Source organism: Myotis nattereri, assembly GCF_964212035.1.
Source record: "Myotis nattereri genome assembly, chromosome: 2".
Taxonomy (NCBI): domain Eukaryota; kingdom Metazoa; phylum Chordata; class Mammalia; order Chiroptera; family Vespertilionidae; genus Myotis; species Myotis nattereri.
In genome coordinates this window covers 41057270-41077166 of record NC_138076.1, presented here as the reverse complement: position 1 = coordinate 41077166, position 19897 = coordinate 41057270, and the positions used below count along the sequence as shown (strand labels likewise).

The 19897-nt window shown below is 44.7% G+C and overlaps 1 protein-coding gene across 2 annotated transcripts in view; it reads left to right on the top strand.

The window, feature by feature from the left end:
• Window positions 1-19897, top strand: part of FARP1 (FERM, ARH/RhoGEF and pleckstrin domain protein 1) — a 235301-nt gene that overhangs the window by 148611 nt on the left and 66793 nt on the right. For both annotated transcript variants that reach the window (XM_081082502.1, XM_081082501.1), the window contains exons 3-5: window positions 2701-2743; window positions 5583-5661; window positions 12470-12567. In XM_081082502.1, coding sequence (XP_080938628.1) covers window positions 2701-2743; window positions 5583-5661; window positions 12470-12567 — 220 coding nt within the window. The remainder of the gene's footprint in view (window positions 1-2700; window positions 2744-5582; window positions 5662-12469; window positions 12568-19897) is intronic.

Genomic DNA, 19897 nt, shown 5'->3' with positions numbered 1-19897 from the left:
CTTAAATTTACTTAAATCCCCCCACTTTCTCCAAGCTCTACTTCTGCCCCCCCGCCTGGTCCAAATACCATCCTCTCTTGCCTGGACAATACAACTGGTCAGCCTGAACCTGTTCTGGCTCCCCCTGTCTGTTCTCACACTGCCAGATGGATGTTTTTAACGTTCACATCAGATTGGATCAGCCCCATGCTTAAACCCTTTGCGTTGTTCTTAGGATAAGGATGAAGAATCTCGACGCGGCTCCTGTGGGGTCTGACCCCTTCCTGACCCTCCAGCCTTGCTCTGTAGCCACTTCAGTTTCCTTTCACCTCAGGCATCGAGACCAGTGTATTTACTGTGTGTGTCCATCTGTCCTCCTTACTCTCTTCCCCTGCAGCTCTCAGCACCATGTCACGTTCAGGGGCATGTTTCCTAAACAGTCGCTCTGCCGCTGCTTCTCCCAGGACTGGGTCAGATTCCCCTCCCAGACACTGTGAGTCCTCGGGGACTCCCCTTCGCTTTTCATTCGTTTGTCTCAGGTTCTCCATTTTTGTTGGGAAGGCTTTTTGATTTCTGTCTGCTGCCTCACTAGTCCATAAGCTCCATGAAGTAAGGACCATGACTGGCTTTCTCACCATTCCCCAGAGCCTAGCATAGGGACACAGTACAGTTTTGTTGAATTAATAAATGAGTTTGAAGAACAGGGTTTAAGTTCCAACTTTGGGCGTCTGTTCTCTGAATCTGTTTTCTTATCAAAGGAAGATACATTTGTCACCTCATTCATCTTTTAGGATTCTTAGGAGGAAAATAATATTATCTTGCAAATGATAATTGCTGTTTTGAATGATCATTCTCTTTCATTAAGGTTGAGGTTTATGGGTCTGACAGTGGAAATGATCCTAAATCAACTAATGCCACTATTTTTTTCTTTTATAAAATAGTGATATAGGCTGAGGAATACAGAAATGAGAGTTTCATTATAAAATATTATTTATTTGAGTGGTGGGGAAGTTTAATGTGAATAGGTGGGAACTTAAAATTTTTAGTTATTTTCCTTATGAGAATTCTTAGTGATTATTTAAGGTAATTTGGATAATACAAAAGGCAGTTAAGAGGTAGACAAGACTCACCCATCTTTTAACCTCCAAAACACAATTTCCCACATGCATAAGTATTTGTCAAGAACATCATTTTTAATTCCTGCATGGTAATGTTATATAGACGTTGACCATTTTACTTATTTATTTAGGTTATTGTAAGATTTTTGATAGTTGTAAAAATGCTATTAGCATTCATTGTACATAAATCTTTTTGTGCATAATTTCCCAAAGTTGAATTACTGGGTGAAAGAGCATGTGTAAGAATACTTTTAGCCTCTAGATAATTATTCCCTAATTAGTCTCCAGAAATGTTGTACTGATTCATACATCCACCAATAGAGTAAGACAGTGTGCATCTCCCTGCACCCTGGGGTGTTATAAACTACAAGCACCATGCACATACAGGCAGATCTAGATGCAAGTTTAATGGGTGGAAATGGTATATGGTTATTTAAATTTGCATTTGTAGTGAAAATAACTCCTGAATTTGAACATTTTCTCCTTAGCCATTGTCATATTTTCTTCGTCAATTACCTGTTGTGCTTGGCAAAGTTTTGTAACGTTCTCATATCTTCTATCTATAATAATAAAAGCATAATATGCTAATTAGACCAGTCGTCCTTCCAGACGACCTTCCAGACGAAGCTGGGGCTGCGAGGGAAGCCCCGGTCCCGGGTGCCAGAGGGAAGCCAGTGCCGGCAGCCAGGGAAAGGAAGGCCTACTCTTGCACGAATATCGTGCATCGGGCCTCTAGTTTACTTATAAAACCATCTTCACATTAAGCACATTAACCTTGTTTTTGTCATATATGTAAATATGAGCCTCCATAAAACCCTTTTCAAATGGCCACAAATTCAAGGCGAGTTTAAAGAAAAGCATGTGTGAAATGGGATAATATGATTAACATACTTTATTCATAAGGGCAGCTGGTCTCTCTTGCTCTCTCGCTCTCTCGCTCCCTCTGTTCTCAGTCTCTCAAAAATTTTGCCACTCAAACTGCATGCCAAGGCGAGTACGTGTGAAAAGAGTCTGGGCTTTGAAGTTGGACAAGCCTCTTTCAGTCCTGGCTGTGCCACTGTAGATCTGAGAGACTGGGGACAAGTTATTGAACCTCTCCACGCCTCAGGTTTCTCTCCTGGGTAACAGGAATCCTTCTGGCCTTGTTCTTAGAGGCACATAGCTTCTGGATAGCGTCTGGTGCCCAGGCAGTATTCTATAGATAGCCATTCCCTTTCCGATCTGTTCATACGCGCACACACGTGTTTTGTTTCACTAAGGAGCATGCCTATTTCACTCAGCTTGTAGCCAGACATGCAGTCATGCATTAATATTTGCTGACTCAGCTAACTGTGGCCAAAGTACAAGTGAGAGTAGAAAAATTTTTAGTTTGCTGAGTCTAGGAGAGGTGTTAATTTTGAAGCTTAGGGTTAATGTTAGCAAATCGGATCTGTCCTGTGAAAGTGGTAGATGATGTCAGATATGGAATTCTGGAGAAAAAGAGGGACAGCCTCCAGTACACCAGTACTCAAAAACTTTATTTTAAACAGTTCCAAGTAAAGACTCAAAATACACTCGTTCATTGAGAATTTGTGTCTCAGTCTGTTCTTTTTTCCTTTTGTAGGTGTGGCTGGATCTCTTAAAACCTATTGTCAAGCAGATTAGAAGTAAGTATACACCGTCTGTGTAACAGTTTGTTAAACATCGAGCCAGACAGTTTCCTCGTCTAGACGTCGCCCGTCCTGTGGCGTCAAGCACTTAGTGATACAGATTTTTATTTTACCCCATAATTGCTTTTCATCATCCATGAATCCGTGTACTATTAAAATGTATGTCCTGCAATTTTAATATATAACAGTTTGGTAATCAAAATTTTGCTTGGAAAATCAAATATGGTTTTGATTAACAACTAAACCATGCTACTAAGCCCCCAAATAATAGAGTTGCCTTGTCTGAATGGGGGTTTCTTATTGTCACTTTTGCAGGGGAGGGGAGGGTGGAGCTGTTTATTCATAAATTGGTGTAAGGTTTTCTGTCCTGCCTCTTCAAAGCCTGTGAAGTCAGGATGCAAGCTTGTGTGTGTGTGCTTCTGAATTTCTGAATGGCAAACAGTGCTGGCAGGAGCCTGGCTTGCGTTTAGACCAGGGGTGGGCAAACTTTTTGACTCGAGGGCCACAATGGGTTCTTAAACTGGACCGGAGGGCCGGAACAAAAGCATGGATGGAGTGTTTGTGTGAACTAATATAAATTCAAAGTAAACATCATTACATAAAAGGGTACGGTCTTTTTTTTTTTTTTAGTTTTATTCATTTCAAACGGGCCGGATCCGGCCCGCGGGCCGTAGTTTGCCCACGGCTGGTTTAGACCCTGTGCTGGAGAAGAGATTGAAGAGGGTCTAGGAGAGGTGGACGGAAAGAGAACACTTGGTTTTTCCCTCCCTTCCCATCATGCCTCGGCACTGGACCTGCCTCCTTTCTCGCTGCTTCAAGGTCAAGTTCAGAGTGAAGCTCTGTTCTCAAAGTCACTCCAAATAGTTCCTCCCTGCAGCCAGAGACTGGGCAGAGTCTGGGGATGGTAACAAAGCTCCATCTCTTTAGCTGAGCCCGCAGCACACAATACCTCGTGGGATTGCTTTTCTGTCTCATTAAGAAACCCCACCGGGCCACTAACCGCCGCTTGCGTGGATGTAATAAATGGACGCACAGTGCCTGTACAGCCCTTACGCAGTTGAAATTGATGTTGAGCTGTCATTTAAATTAAGCAATTATGGATGCCGAAAATGAAACCACCATTGTTTGTTTAATGTTTATGGGTGGTTGGCCAGTGATCAAATGGGAGACACATTACAGAGAGAAGCCCCCAGGCCTGGTGGGTGGAGGTAGCACAGAGTCTAGAATGATGACATTTGTCCCTGCCACGACTGGTGGCGGAACGGCTGATGGTGGAGGGGAATCCCTTAGCACATTAGCAAGTGTGAGGCCAGGGGCCAGCACTGGGCGCCTGTTCGCCCCCGTGGGCTGTGACTGGCCGTGTGTGAAGAGCAGTCCTTTCTACCTAGTGCCAGCATCTGCTTCACGTCAGGTTCCCTAAGGGTCTGAGCCCCCTCCTTTAATCCCCTTGTCTGTGAAAGTAACTGAGAGGAAACGGCGTGGCCTCCCCATCTTCCCCTTTTTTCATTGTTATTTTGTGACCCAGAATTGGCATGCCAGGGTTTTTGTTAATGTTTAGGTGATTAAGGAAAATCCCAGTTTCTCTTGGCTTCGGTATTTCTGTGCCTTGTTTTCTTCCTCCTAATTTTTTGTAGATTGGTGACATCTTCGCCTTATGATGTGTTATTTTTGTATCTTTCCTAAATTTGAATGTGTTAGCATAGAAATTATGGTACAACATCTGTCTTTGCGATAGCGGGAGGTAGAGCAAACACATGAGAACTGTTAAAATTGGGATTTCGTTATAGTGTCTTATATTTCATAGAACATAACCTCATTGCTATCGTTCCAAACGGCAGAACCCATAAGATTGCCCTTGTATTGTAGCTGATACATCAAACAGTCTCAGATTACAAATTATTATTTTAGTTTGTAACCTGTTTGTTCTATTTTAATTCTAAAAACAGAATGTATTCTTCTCCTTCACCATCTCTCCCTTACCACCCCTTCCAGATCTGCTTCCTAATTTTGTCTGAACTCATCGATAAATGGTTTATAAGGCACTTAAAAGGGTGGGCTGCCTGTGGCGGGGCAGGGCCTGGTCTTGTTGAGGTTTCTCCCCACACCTCAGGAGAGCATCTGGCATATAGGTCTACATACATATTTGATGAACACATTAGCAGCTGTACCTTGTAGATAGTTAAAAATAATAAATTACATGACTAATTTACATTTTCATTATCTCCTTTTAAAATGATCTAAAACTTGTACTTGGACAAAACCAGCTAATTAGGCACATTTTTTAAAAGAGAAAAGTGCCTTTCAAACCTGGGTACAATTGAAGTCTCCAGAGAAAAAGTCTAATACCTCCATGTGATACCTTTGTCACAGTTTAAAAACAACAACACAAGTCCAGCTGGTGTGGCTCAGTGGTTGAGTGTCAACCCAGGAACCAAGAGGTCACCGGTTCGATTCCCAGTCAGGACACATGCCCAAGTTTCCAGCTCAATCCTAGTATGGGGTGTGCAGGATGCAGCCAGTCAATGATGTTTCTCTCTCTCCCTCTCCCTCTCTCTCTCCCTTCCTCTCTTCCTCCCTCCCTCTCTCCCCTCTCCCTTCCTCGCTCTCTAAAAATCAATTTAAACAAAAACAAAAACAAACAGAAAACAGATACTTGTTTCCCCACAGTGTGAAAGTGTGATTCAGTAACTGTGATTTAGTTGTTCAGTGGCTGGGGTGTACTCTTGGCTACTTGTAATAAGTCTCATTATTTGGTATGTAATATGCCTCAGAAAATCTTTTCTTTAATTGCATTTGAAGCGGAAATCAATAACTACTTTTTTTTCTCCTTCTTTAGGGCCAAAGCATGTTGTTGTTAGGTTTGTGGTGAAATTCTTTCCACCTGACCACACGCAACTCCAAGAAGAACTCACAAGGTTAGTGGTTGACTTTATTGCAATGGGGTGCTGAGGAGACGCGAAAGTTAATGTTCTGAGACCATTTGATCAACATTTTCTCCAAGTCTGCTTAACCAGCATCCACTCTGTGCTTAACAGTTTAACCCCCCCTTCCAGTTATGCTTACAAACATGGGGGCAGGCAAGCACCACGTTTTCCCTAAAGCCTGGTTTCTACACTTGATCTTAGCCAAAAGGCCAGGAAGTGATGAAGTCTTGTTTCTTCGAGGCCGTGATATGAGAAGTGGATCAGACTTGCCCTGTTACTGCCATAGTTTCCCTCTTTATCTATGTTATCATCAGATGGTTTTGGAAAGTGAATCCCTCCTGGGAAGCCAAGACGTTATCTCAGAGTTTCTCCTCATTGCTGCCCTGGGTGGGTGGACAGGAACTGTGGTCAGTTTCTTTGGCAGCTTGGCCAAGTGGGAGAAGCGTGAACCTCGGTCGGGCCTGGCTTGGGTGTCAGTCCTGCCTTTGATAGCTGCGTGACTGGCCAGTTACTTGGTCCCTCTGCGTCTGTCTCAATTCCTCTGTGTCAGTGTGACTGTAAGGCTGGCCTGGCTGTGGTTATTTTGGGGACAAGCATTTTTACACATCAAATGGCTGGAACCCAGGGGGGACGCCATGGATGGTAACCATTACCATCACCCTCATTGTCATCATCATCAGTATTACCACTTACTTTATAATTTGTGGCGAACACATGGGTTTCTAAAGGAGGTCAGAGCCCAGTGGGAACACGTGAAGATAAAATGCCTCCCTTTTCAGTATACTCCCTTTGAGTACACTAGTCTGACCAGCCAAATTCTTGCCACACGGCCTTTTAAGACATAACTGTTTCAGACCAAGGCTGTGGCACCTTTCTCATCCTCTTATCCCGGATACAGAGCACAATATCTTGGGTGGCTGACCATCATTTAAGAAAGGGATGAAGATATCCAGTCAAAAGGATTTATGAAGTGTGCACACTGTGTGCAAGCATTGTTCTAGGCACTGGGGATATAGTGGTGAAAAAACAAGTCTGCCTCTCATGGGAACAGACCAATCTATTAAATAAACAAACAAAAAATCAGATAATGGTGGGGCTCTTTCTTTAGGTCATTGAAGTAGGATGATGGCAGAGAAGGTGCCTGGGTGATGATTTTAGATTGGTTAGTCTGGGGTGCCTCTCTGAGGAGATAACGAGGATCTGTCAGTCATTTTCAGAGGGAGACCTTCCCTGTAGGCAGTGCCCAAGGCAGGAACAAGTGACAGGTGTCGGTCAGAAACGTGCTCCGCATGGCAGGAACGGTGAGCGCGAAGTGCAGTGAGTTGGGACAGAGGCCCGAATGTCCTTACTGTTGAAAGACTAGTTGCCATGTGGATGTTGTGGGGAGGATGACAGCAGGGAATCCAGTGAGGAGGCAATTGCCATCATCCAGCCTGAGATGGTGGTGGCAGAGGAGGCAGTAGGGGTGGAAATGGAGATGTGTGGCTGCATTTGCAGTACTTGCTGGAGGTGGGTGGGGTCCATCCATCTGGGTGACGTGTTGGGGACGGAGACTGAGGGTAGGAGAGGGAATGCTTAGATTTGACTGAAGCAACTGGCTGGGTGTTGGTGATGAATAAATGGAATGGGTGGAGGGAAATAGAGGTTTGGGAGCGAAGGGAGTCAGGAGCTTGCTTCTGCAAGGCTGTGTTTGAGACACCTACTCGACATCACGTGGATGCGTCAGGAAGGGCATTGGGTGCATGGATTCCAGCGAGAGGTGAAGGCGTTGTGTTTGTGAATGAGTCACCACTGCTTGTTTGCCTCCACTTACAATCCTCCCATCGATGAAGCGGTTAGAGGCGGCTGGGAACTACAGAAGCCATCGGCCTCTGGGAACTGTGCAGTTTGCCAGAACGCTGAAGTAGAGGGGCAGCTGGAGCTACTACACCCAACTGCACAAGACAGAGGGGCCGACGACAAGTCTTCATGTGGTGTCATTATTGGGGCTACTGTGTCTCCGTTTCTGGGGCCAGCCTTCCTGTCGTGGGAACATGCATTGCTCCAAGCTCAGAATATTGAAATAAGTCTGCGGGCGAGTCCAGATGTTGGTCAGCCGTGTGGATTTTCCTCTCGCGTCCCACTGGGGCTCTATCCTGCTTAGGAACTTGGCAGCATAAATCCATTTTCCCCCACTTTTCCTCCCCGTTCTACTTTGCAATGAGTTTTGCACCTTTTCCATTTTTTATGACTCATTGCCTTTAGAGGTTTGTAGTTTTCTTCCATTCTGGTCCTTGTTATAAAATTCCATGCAACTAGTTACCCTCGGGCCAAGTGCGCCCGGTGTCTTGCCAGCTGCTGTGGCCGATCTGGCAACTCCCCCACGTGACACAGCTCAGCTGGATGCAGAGGGTTTGAGTATTTGTTGTCTGGCTCCCACTGTTAACTGATATTTTGAAAATCTTTCCTGAAGAGAGAATTCTTTGGGTTCAAGGGTGAATAAAATTGCTATGAAACTTAGAAGCTCCTCATCACTTTCTCCACTTTGTCACGAGGTATAACTAGAAGAGGACCTCCCAGATCCAGTACACTGACTTCCACACTCTCAACGTCCCCTGTAAGCAAAAGTGGAATGATGTAACCATTGAAATTCCAGGGACTTTTCTGTAGCAGATGGCGGTGAGGAGGGGCTTAGGAGAAGGTCTGCGTGGACAGTGCTTATTTAGACGAGGGATGTGTGGAAAAGAGAGACAGAGATGGGCCTGCAAGACTGCATAGACTCTAAGTGGCTCTAGCCCCGTGGTTAATTCTTCAGGCTTCCAGGAGCCGTTTTCTGCTCCCCACTAATATAGATGGAAGATTACATTGCACTTGGTGGTCAAACAGGAAGCTGTCTAATTATCGGACTGCACTGGTGGTAAAACCCTGTCCTATGGACAAAAGGAGAAAATCACCGACTTTTAGGTATAGTTTTAAAAGCTAGAGTGAGCTCTTTGGGAAATAAGTCGCCAGGCTTTCTTACTGCAGAGCTCTGAGTCACTTTTCTGATGCTAATGAGTTTAGGCACACTTCTCACTGGGCATCCCATCGTCAGTCAAATCTAATGGTGAGAGACCCTATCGGAACTTGCTGCTGTGCAAGGTCTGCTGAAGGGTGTTTCTTAGGCTGGCAGAGAAATTGGACATGACACTGAAGAGGAAAAAGAATCAGACCTCCCAAATGAAATAAATGGAAATGGACATGTGTAAAACCAGGCATCCTGCCCTACCTGGTTTGGCTCAATGGATAGAGTGTCGGCCTGCAAACTGGAGGGTCCCGGATTTGATTCCAGTCAAGGGCATATGCCCCGGTTGTGGGATTGATCCCCAGTAGGGGGCGTGCAGGCGATCGGTGATTCTCTCTCTTCATTGATGTTTCTGTCTCTCCCTCTCTGAAATCAATAAAAATATATTTAAATAAATAAAAAATAAAAGCAGGCATCCGATGGGTGTGATTTGCAGTCCCAGGAAGTGAAGCCCTTCTTGACTAGTTCTCCCACTGTCATCTCCTTCCTCCTCCCATCCTAAAGCCAGTCCATTTCCTTTTGAGTGCTTTTTTAAAAAATATATTTTTATGGATTTCAGAGCGGGAGGGAAAGGGAGAGAGAGAAACATCAATGATGAGAGAGAATCATGGATTGGCTGCTTCCTGCATGCCCCACCCTGGAGATCAAGCTCGCAACTTGGGCATGTGCCCTGATCTGGAATCAAACTGTGACCTTCTGGTTCATAGGTCAAAGCTCAACCACTGAGCCACACCAGCTGGGCCCTTTTGAGTGCTTTGAGCATTTTCCTTGTGTTTGCCGGTTTAATTTTATTTAATGCCTACTGAGTACACCTTAGCCGTTAGCTCATGAATTTGGTTGGAATCGCTTCAGATTATAGTTGTTGCTGAATCTCTAAAGTTAGATTGCAGCCAGGGTGCTTGATTTACAGCTGTCATCCGGAAATCAGTCCCCAGGAAAGTCTCTCGAATTACCAGGGCCTTGGGACAGAAAGGTCCGCTTACTTAGGGTGACAAGTCTTCCTGCAGTCTTCATCATCACACTGCCCTCTAACTAAGTGTGTGATCTTTCAGACCCTCTGCCACCTCGAGCCCACAGAGACTGTCCCCAAAGGCCCCTGAAGCCCGCCACACTCTGAATCCCTCCCTGTGAGCACAGGACCCCATGCTGGAATTTGAGATGCTAAAATGTTCCGAATGTAATGTTTGTAAAACATAAAGCCCTCCTGCTTATTTTAAAATGACCATATAGGCGAGAATTAAAGCCTGTAGTTCTAGGAAGTGTTGGGCTCAAAAGACAATAACCACTACCTAATGCAGAAAGATGGTCTGTACTGCCTCTCCTCATATAAACCTGTTTGATGTTTGTTGTTTTATATTCTCTGCCCTTCGTCCCTTGGACTTCCCTGAGAGGAGAAGGGGGGGGGGGGGGCGGGAAGAGAACAGAGAAAACACAATTAATTGGCAGATATATGAGTGATTTAGTTTTGTTTTCAGCTTTTGTTCTGTTTTGATGGTTACAGAATTGCGCCTTGTTTTTTAGTTCTTAATAATGGAACTTTTTAAATGACTTAAAGAAGATTAGTTTTGTTTTATTAAAAAAGTTGCTAACATTCATTGACTGTTTTTATTTTAGTCACTGTGGTTTCCATGTATTATTGCATTTGATGGCAACCTGTGGTTGTTCTTGTTAAAGCCTTTTTTTTAACAAAATTAAACATAAAGTTTCGTTATTACAAAAGTAATGTACAGTGTAGAAAGTTAGAATATGCAGATAAACAAGACTAAGAAGATAAAAATACTGTATTCCTGTTGCCCAGAGATTACTATTAACACATCAGTGTGCCTTCCTTTCTGATTTTTTCCCTATGCACCTCCCCCCCGCCCCCATGCCATTCATACATGCTTATTCTAAATGAAATTCACTGAAGGACCACACATTGCGTCTGGTTATCGTGTCCTTGGACCTCAAGATACCATCTTGGTAGAGAAACTGGGCCAGTTGTACAACAGAATATCTTACCTCTTGTACTTGTTAGCTTATTCCTCTAGCCCAGCGGTTCTCAGCCTGTGGGTCGCGACCCCTTTGGAGGTCGAACGACCCTTTCACAGGAGTCACCTAAGACCATCCTGCATATCAGCTATTTACATTACGGTTCATAACAGTAGCAACATGACAGTGATGAAGTAGCAACGAAAATAATTTTATGGTTGGGCCACAACATGAGGAACTGTATTTAAAGGGCCAGAAGGTTGAGAACCACTGCTCTAGCTTCCGTATTTCCTGAAAACTGGTAGTTCCAAAGCCTTGACAGATACAAGTTAACCATTTTTGGCTAGGGCTCATCATAAGTAATGTCATGTGCTTCCTATATCATTAATGACGCTAAGATGGATCACTAGAGTGGTAGCGTTCTGATCTTTCCGTTATGAAGTAAGGTGCATGTTGCATTGTCTGTGCAAAAGTCCAGTTTCCTCAGTGGGTTTTACTCCAATTAACAGTCCTTGTTAGAGTCAATAATTCCTTTAGAGGTGGTAGAATGGGGATCTTCTCACTCTGTTATTCCTGCTGCACCATTAGTTAGCATTCTTCTGTAAGATAAAACTTTGCCTCATCCACTTGGACTATCTGGACATAGTCCAAGTACCCTTCCTATGAGAGAGACAGATTACATGACCACTGTTTTGGTCATGGGTTACCAATTTTTGAATAAAGAATTGCTATAATAGTCTCTTCAAATTGGTGACACATTCTGTTTTTCCTTTTTTCTCTTTCTTTTTTTAGTATCGTTATATGAAATCTTGAACTTTCCATTCACTTTAATCATTCTTGTTGCTGCTCAAGCTGTTGCCACTTTGGCCAATGGATGCCCCTTCAATGCAACACATTTGTTTTGGGAAGCTGCCTTGCTTTCTAGCATAGCTAGATATTCCAGACTCATTTTGCACCTTCCCCCACCCCAGCCTGGAATATACATTTCTCTGTGTCCTTCTAAGGGGTAATTGGGTGGGAGCCAGAATCTGGTTTGTGTGGTAAGAGTTACCTCTGAGATGACAGTTTCTAGGCAGTGGGCAAAACTACTAAATGTCTTTTCTGAAAATGTATGAGTTCAGACTGATATTTTCAAATCAATTTTAACATTGACTGTTTCCCCATAATTTCGTTGTTTTATAAATACCTCTTTTCTCTTTTGCCAAAAGTGTTTACTTGCTTTATCCTACAATATAAAGAAAAGAATTTCAAAATAAATTGATTTTTTTTTTTACATCTGAGAGCTGAAACTTATGGAAGTAGCTAAGTGAATATTGTACCAAAAAAAGATGCCCTTGTCTTTCCATTTCCTGTTGCAAAGCTTTTAACTAACCATAATGAACTATTGTTATTGTCTGAGCCATAAAGCCATTTTTAGTATATTGTTCTGTGAAAAAAAGTTAATTGTTTGCTTTACCTTGCAAAAATATAAAGGGTGGTAAGTAATCGTCGTATATTTAACCACTGCTTCTCTCCATATAAAATGAAACGTATTACTCACTGCGTGAAAAGATTACAGCACGTGTCTCCCAGGCCTTCAGGGAGCTGTATTTAAGCGGCAGTCAGAGGCCTCAGAAATTAATTTCAGCCTTGCGGACTTTCTTTTCCTTGTTTTTTTTGTACCTTTTCTTTAGTTGCTCACGGTGCGGACAGGTTGCCAGGGGTGAGCATGACTTAGATGCCGACCTTCCCCGCCCTCCATAGCTCATCTCTGTGTTTATGACGCCCGTCTCTGTCTGTTTGTAGGTACCTGTTTGCTCTGCAAGTGAAGCAGGACCTGGCTCAGGGCAGGCTGACGTGTAATGACACCAGCGCTGCCCTCCTGATCTCACACATTGTACAATGTAAGTGCTGTCGGTTTCCTTTAGAAATCATGTTGGAAATAACACAGTGATCTGATTGGAAAGAAAATCAGCTCCACTAACAACAATAATAATGTCTTCATGTTCTTTTGCTGTTAGCCTGAGTGCGTGTGAGTAGAAAACAGTACTTCTAATTTCATTTAATATGCATGTCCCCCAAACATTGACCCAGGAATTCTGTGTTCTGCTGTTTATCTACCCCTTCTCAAGGCCCAGTGCAATTGTTGACATCTCAGTTGTCTCAAAGGAGAAGCTTAGAGGGACGGGGGCCAACTAGACTAAACTTGTTCTGTCCTTTATCATCAACTGGGACACAAGACATAAAACTGTCCAAGACTTCACTTGTATTCTGCTCTCTAGAGTTCAGAACACATGAAGCTGGGCTGGATCTAGTGATACTTTTTTAAAAATCTGTACTAGAGTCCGAGCCATTTTGGCACAGTGGATAGAGCATCAGCCCGTGGACTGAAAGGTCCCAGGTTCAATTCCGATCCAGGACACATGTCCAAGTGTGGGCTCGATCGCTGATAGGGGGTGTGCAGGAGGCAGCTGATCAATGATTTTCTCTCATCATTGATGTTTCTATCTCTCTCTCCCTCTCCATTCTTCTCTGAAATCAATAAAAATATGTTTAAAAAAATAAATTTTAAAAAAATAAATAAGATCCACACTAGAGGTCATTTTTCCATTGATTTTTACAGAGTGGAAGGGAGTTTGGAGGAGGAGAGACAGAGATAGAGAGCAAGAGCTAGAGAGAGAGAGAGAGAAGCATTGACCAGGGCTGGGGATGGAACCACAACCAAAGTATGTGCCTTTCGGAATTGAACCCACAACCCTTCGGTCCACAGGTCAACATTCTAACCACTGAGCCAAACCGACCAGGGCTTGAAATGTAATATTTTAACTTTCTTAACCTAGATGAAAATTAGATTGTGCTCATCCTGAGGCTTACTGACAGCCCACCTGAGCATTTTTTTCCCTCTTGGCCAAGGCAGAAGGTACTTGAATGGAATACACACTTGGTGTTTTGGGAAGGTAACTATGTACATAGACCAAGGCCAACATACATAAACACTAGTTTAAAAAAGTACTGTGCTAGCATTTTAAAATTTCCATGGTATATAAAGTAGTTCCATTTAATCAGCCCCATCCCATTCGATAGCTGCCCAGTTAATAAAACTTCTAAAAGTTTGTAGGAAATATCATTCCTAGTAGTCAACAAATTACCTTAGTCTAATATTATGAGGTGTTACTATAGACCATGCTTAGCTTTCTTTCTTCCTTTTGGTATACGGGCATTATTGAATATCTACCAGACTTAGCAGAGAGATGTTTTCTTAGCAATTTGAAAAACTGATGTGAGAAAGAAGAACAACAAAAATAGGTGTCCTTTAGTAAACCTTCCTGTGTTCCAGCACTGTGTGTAGTATCTCATTTCGTCCTCATAACAACTCTGTGAGATCAGTGCTATTATCGTCTCCGTTTTTACAAATCAGGAAGCTTCGGCACAGAAAGTAACATACTAGAGGCTCTTGCCTGTTGTGTTTGGTCTTCCCTCTTCATATGGTAGTGGGGAGAGGAAGGTTTGAGTCAGGCAGACCTGATTTCTGTTAGTTGATTGATGATCCCGGCATGTTACTAAACTTCACCCCGCCCCCAACCTCTCATTTCCACCTCTTCTTTCTTTTGGAACATGAAAATAATAAAACTTTTTCATAAGGCTGTGAAAATTAAATGCTAACACAAATGCCCAGTCCATGTTAGGTATTCATACTCTCTATACTTCACTCACCTGCAGCCTCCCTTTTTAAACAATGGAGCATTTTTAAAAGGCTAAAGATTTATGCGATCTGAAGAGAAATCAGAGTATTGGAGCATTTTTAAGCAAAGCTTCCTTATTGGAATAGTCCTATCTAATAAAAGAGAAACATGGTAATTAGCGTACGACCGCTACCCGTCCCATTGGCTAATCAGGGAGATATGCAAATTAACTGCCAGCCAAGATGGCGGCCAGCAGCCAGGCAGCTGACGCAAACAGGGAGGCTTGTTTGCTTCAGTGACAGAGGGAGCCAAGCTTCCCCACCTGCCTTGCCGGCCTCTCAGCTGCACTCTAAGCAACATTGTAACAAATATAGAAGCTAAACAAAACCCCAGGCTTCAGCCAGCAGGACCGCAACATTGTTTCAAATACAGAAGGGTAAACAAAGGCCAGAAACCTGCTTTCAGCAGCTGGGGGGCCCCTTAGCTGGAGTCGAGCCTCAGAGCTAAAGCTGGCCCAGAATAAAAAAAAGGAAAAAAGGACAGGTTGGGAGCTTCAGTCACCCGCCAGCCTGAAAATGGCCCTCAGCCCCTCACCCAGGCTGGCCAGGCACCCCAGTGGGGACCCCCACCCTGAAGGGGGTGTGACCAGCTGCAAACAGCCCTAAGCCCCTCACCCAGGCTGGCCAGGCACCCAAGCGGGACCCCCACCCTGATCCAGGACACCCTTCAGGGCAAACCAGCCAGCCCCCACCCGTGCACCAGGCTTCTATCCTATATAGTAAAAGGGTAATATGCCTCCCAGCACTGGGATCAGCAGAGCCGCAAGGCCTCCTAGCACCGGGATCAGCGGAGCCGCGAGGCCTCCTAGCACCGGGATCAGCGGAGCCGCGAGGCCTCCCAGCACTGGGATCAGCATGACAGGGGGCAGTGACCAAATTCCCTGATCGCCCTGTGGATCTGTGTGTGACAGGGGGCGTGGCCACAACCTCCCTATCCGCCCTGCTCTGTTCCTGACAGGGGGGAGCTCCTCAACCCCCTGATCAGCCCTGCTCTGTGCGTGACAGGGGGGAGCTCCCCAACCCCCTGATCGCCCTGGGGCTCTGTGTGTGACAGGGGGCGGCGCCCCAACCCTCCCCTCCCCCCATCGGCCCTGCCCTGAGTGTGACAAAGGCGGCACCCCAACCCCCTGATCCGCCCTGCTCTGTGTGTGACAGGGGGCGGTGCCCCAACTCCTTTATCGGCCCTGCTCTGTTCCTGACAGGTGGGAGCTCCTCAACCCCCTGATCGGCCCTGCTCTGTGCGTGACAGGGGGGAGCTCCCCAACCCCCTGATGGGCCCTGCTCTGTGCATGACAGGGGGGAGCTTCCCAACCCCCTGATGGGCCCTGCTTTGTGCGTGACAGGGGGGAGCTCCTCAACCCACTGATCGGCCCTGCCCTGTGTGTGACAGGGTACGGAGCCCCAACCCCCCTGATGGGCCCTGCTCTGTGCATGATAGGGGGCAGTGCCCCAACCCCTTGATTGGCCTTGCTCTGTGCGTGACGGGGTGGCGCCGCAACCTCCCTATCAACCCTGCCTTGAGTGTGACAGGGGCCGGTGCCCCAACCCCCCAATCGGCCCTACCCTGAGCGTGACTAGGGGTGGCATCGCAACCTCCCGATCCGCCCTGCTCTGTGCATGACAGGGGGTGGCGCCCCAACTCCCCAATTGGCCCTGCTCTGAGCCTGACCAGGGGCTGCACCTAGGGATTGGGCCTGCCCTCTACCACCCGGGAGCAGGCCTAAGCCAGCAGGGCGTTATCTCCCAAGGGGTCCCAGACTGCGAGAGGGCACAGGCCAGGCTGAGGGACCTCCTCTCTCCCCCAAGTGCACAAATTTTTGTGCACCGGGCCTCTAGTAACTTTATAAAATGTTTATGATCCTGGGCTTTTATTATTCCGGATGCCATTTAGTCTTGTGCCTGTTTGCTCCTCCTGTTTCTTTCTTTGTAAAGCCAGTCAACACAGTAAATCTCACTCGCACAGATGGGTAGGGAGGTTCACCGGCACTCGGGAAACCAAGAAGCTCAAAACTCCCCGAGAATCTTGATTTCTCCAGAGAAAATGAGATAGATTCAACAGTATGCCTGCTATTTACATACTGTTTGTTCACTAATGAGGCACACAATATTTTTATCATCTTATATTTTTAAAGCCCCATTTCTGCATTTTTAGGCAGCTCATGCACTTAGTCATAAAAGGAGAAATTTCACAATGCTCTGTGACTAGAAGGTCGATTAAAGTTATCGATGATGGCTCAGTGTTTGAGCATTGACTTATGAACCAGGAGGTCACAGTTCAATTCCCAGTCAGGGCACATGCCCAGGTTGCAGGCTCAATTCCCAGTGTGGGGCATGCAGAAGGCAGCTGATCAATGATTCGCCCTCATCATCGCTGTTTCTCTCTCTCTCTCTCTCTCTCTCTCTCTCTCTCTCTCTCTCTCTCTCTCCCCCCCCCCCCACCCCCCTCTGAAATCAATGCAAATATATATTTTTTAAAAATTACTTTTGGTTATTTACATTATCTGTAAGGTACAAGGGGTCGACTCATCTGTCTTTTTCAAAAGCGACATTAATGCTGATGGGACAATTATATTGAGTGAGCTGTATGTTCATCTCAGGTGTATCTATATACACAATCTGAATTTTGTAAAAAAATTTTCCTCTTTTATTTGAACTCATGGAGTTTTCTTTCAGATAGTCTATAGTTTTTCATTTATCACTGGCCTTATATAGCCACTTAATATTTCTAACTTTTAATTTTCTTTCATTTATTATGAATCAAGAGAAGCTGATGAAGAGCCAATCACTAGCTAGTCCTGATGCTAATACTCCACTTGGGTAGCTTGGAGGGTGCATTTCAGGTTGGGTGTCTCCACGCCGAAGATAACACATGGCAAACGGTTTGTCCAGGCATGTCCTCATGAGATTTCATTTAGCAAACCACAGGTTTGGGTTGTTCTTGCTGTCCCTACTTTTTGCCATGAGTAAACTGCTATGGAATTTAGAATATGTATAAGCAAATATGACATCTTGGCATAAAAATACTAAATCATTTCTTGAATATTTGTCAGCTTTTACACACCCCACATACAAGGAGGAGCTTATTTCCATATTTCAAAGAAGAGCACGCTGGGGAGAAAGTGAATTTCCTAGTCCTGTATTGCCATTGCAGTTTGGACAGGCAGTGAAAGGCAACGGGATTTAAAAGACAAAAACAAAGGACAGTTAGGTGCATTGACCCTGTGGCCAAAGGAAAAACTGGAAGTCTTACTTCTTTTATTATATTAAATTAGGGAAAAGAATGTGTCATAAAATCCATATGCATTAAGAAGCCCAAACTTAAAGCTCACAAGAAATCAGGATTCAGGCGAGTCCTGCACATGCAGTCAGTCTGCATTATTCTACACGCAGTCTGTGTGCAAATTCACCTCCCTATAAAAGTTATTTGTAACCCCCAGATCAATACTTGTGGTGCTTTCGTGGTCACTGCAGACATATTCAAGATGGCGGAACATTGGAGTCGTCCCACACACACATTCCAGGCTGAGGTCGGAAAAGGCAGCACTCTGCCTCCCTGTCTCAGCTCTCATTCCATAAATAGGGTGCCTCCAGCGGTCTGTTTGGTGCCACACTTTCGCATTTTTGTGCTTTTTGTTGGTGATCCCCCTGTTACAATGGTCCCCAAGTGCCGTGTTGAATTGCTGCCTGGTGCTCCGAAGTGTAGGAAGGATGAGATGTGCCTTCTGGAGAACATATGTGTGTCAGCTGAGCTTTGCTCAGGCATGAGTGACGGTGCTGTTGGCCGCAAGGTCCATGCTAATGAATTGAAAATGTATATAAAATATGATGACTTTCAACAGAAACATGCCAAACAAAATCAGTTGGCCAAAATGTCATTTTTTTCAAGAGTCTCACAGGATGCTAACCCTGTATCTCTTCTGGGAGCAATGGTTAGTATTTGCTAATTCAGTGTTCTCGGTGTCTTCATAGCACATAGCTACTGTGAAGAATGAGGATGAACTGTACTTTCTTGAGGCCAGATAGAAGGAATTGCAGAAAAGTTAGTGCCACCATCATCAAGGCAGCCAGCAAGGATGGCAGTGTGGCCAGAGAGGTCCCCCCACTTCTGCGCTATGTTCTGTGAGGGAGGGTGGCAACTTTACTCTACCCAGGGAAGGAAATGAAGTCTAGGACAGGCAATTAGGAAATCGTGTTATTGATCTGTCATCGCAGCAGGAAGTGAGCGATTGATTCTTCCAGGGGATGCAAGGTGAGCTGGCACTGTTTTAGGCAGAGCAAATATTCCCAGTGGGTGAGGTTTATGGCAACATCCTGCAAGAGTCCTGGAGGGGCACTGGCTGAAGTATGACAAGCTGCTTCACATGATGAAGTGGACGGTAGGTTTCATAGCAACAGTTCACTTGCTCTTACTCGGAACAGCTGGGCACTGGTCATTACGCTGCTGCTTCTTAAGCTTGTGACAGAGTACCTGAAACAAAGAAAAGGGCAGGCTGTGCCAGAGGCGTTAAACTGGTATAGATGGAGTGGAGCTGTTGTTAAGGTACAATTATTATTTTATTTTATTTTTTTTAATATATTTTATTGATTTTTTACAGAGAGGAAGGGAGAGAGATAGAGAGTTAGAAACATCGATGAGAGAGAAACATCGATCAGCTGCCTCCTGCACATCTCCCACTGGGGATGTGCCCGCAACCAAGGTACATGCCCTTGACTGGAATCGAACCCGGGACCCTTCAGTCTGCAGGCTGACGCTCTATCAACTGAGCCAAACCGGTTTCGGCGGTACAATTATTATTTTAGAGCTCTATCCTGTTACAGCCATCCAGATTACAGCAATCTGAGGACTATGTTGAGGTTACATGAGAGAAAGATGCATCCTGTTTCTTGTAGATAAAAAATTTATAAGCTTTTATAGTCTGACCAATCATTTCTTTTTTAAAAAATATATTTTTATTTATTTCAGACAGGAAGGTATAGGGGGAGAGAGAGAGAGAGAGAAACATCAATGATGAGAGAGAATCATTGATTGGCTGCCTCCTGCACGCCCTACACTGGGGATTGAGCCCACAATCTGTTCATGTGACCTGACCGGGAATCAAACCGTCACCTCCTGGTTCATAGGTCGATGCTCAACCACTGAGCCATGCCGGCTGGCTGATCAATCATATCTGATAAGAGGACTACAAGAAATTTAGCAAGTAGTTATTTTTTTAAAAAACCCAAATAGATTCCATACCTTTATACCTATTTACAATAGTCTTTTTTCTACATGATAAAATGTTTGGGGTTTTCACTAACATGGTTATATTTAAGATGTTCAAAAGTTGATTTTATAAAATTCTGAAATTTGGGAGCTTCTTTAGAAGTCCTGAGTCATAAACTCTATGCCTTGACTTATTGCCTAGAAGAGAAGGAATCTCTAGTTGTGTGGGGAGGAAAGAAACCAACCCCAGGAAACACAGATGGCTAAGGACAGATAATTCTGAAGTTTT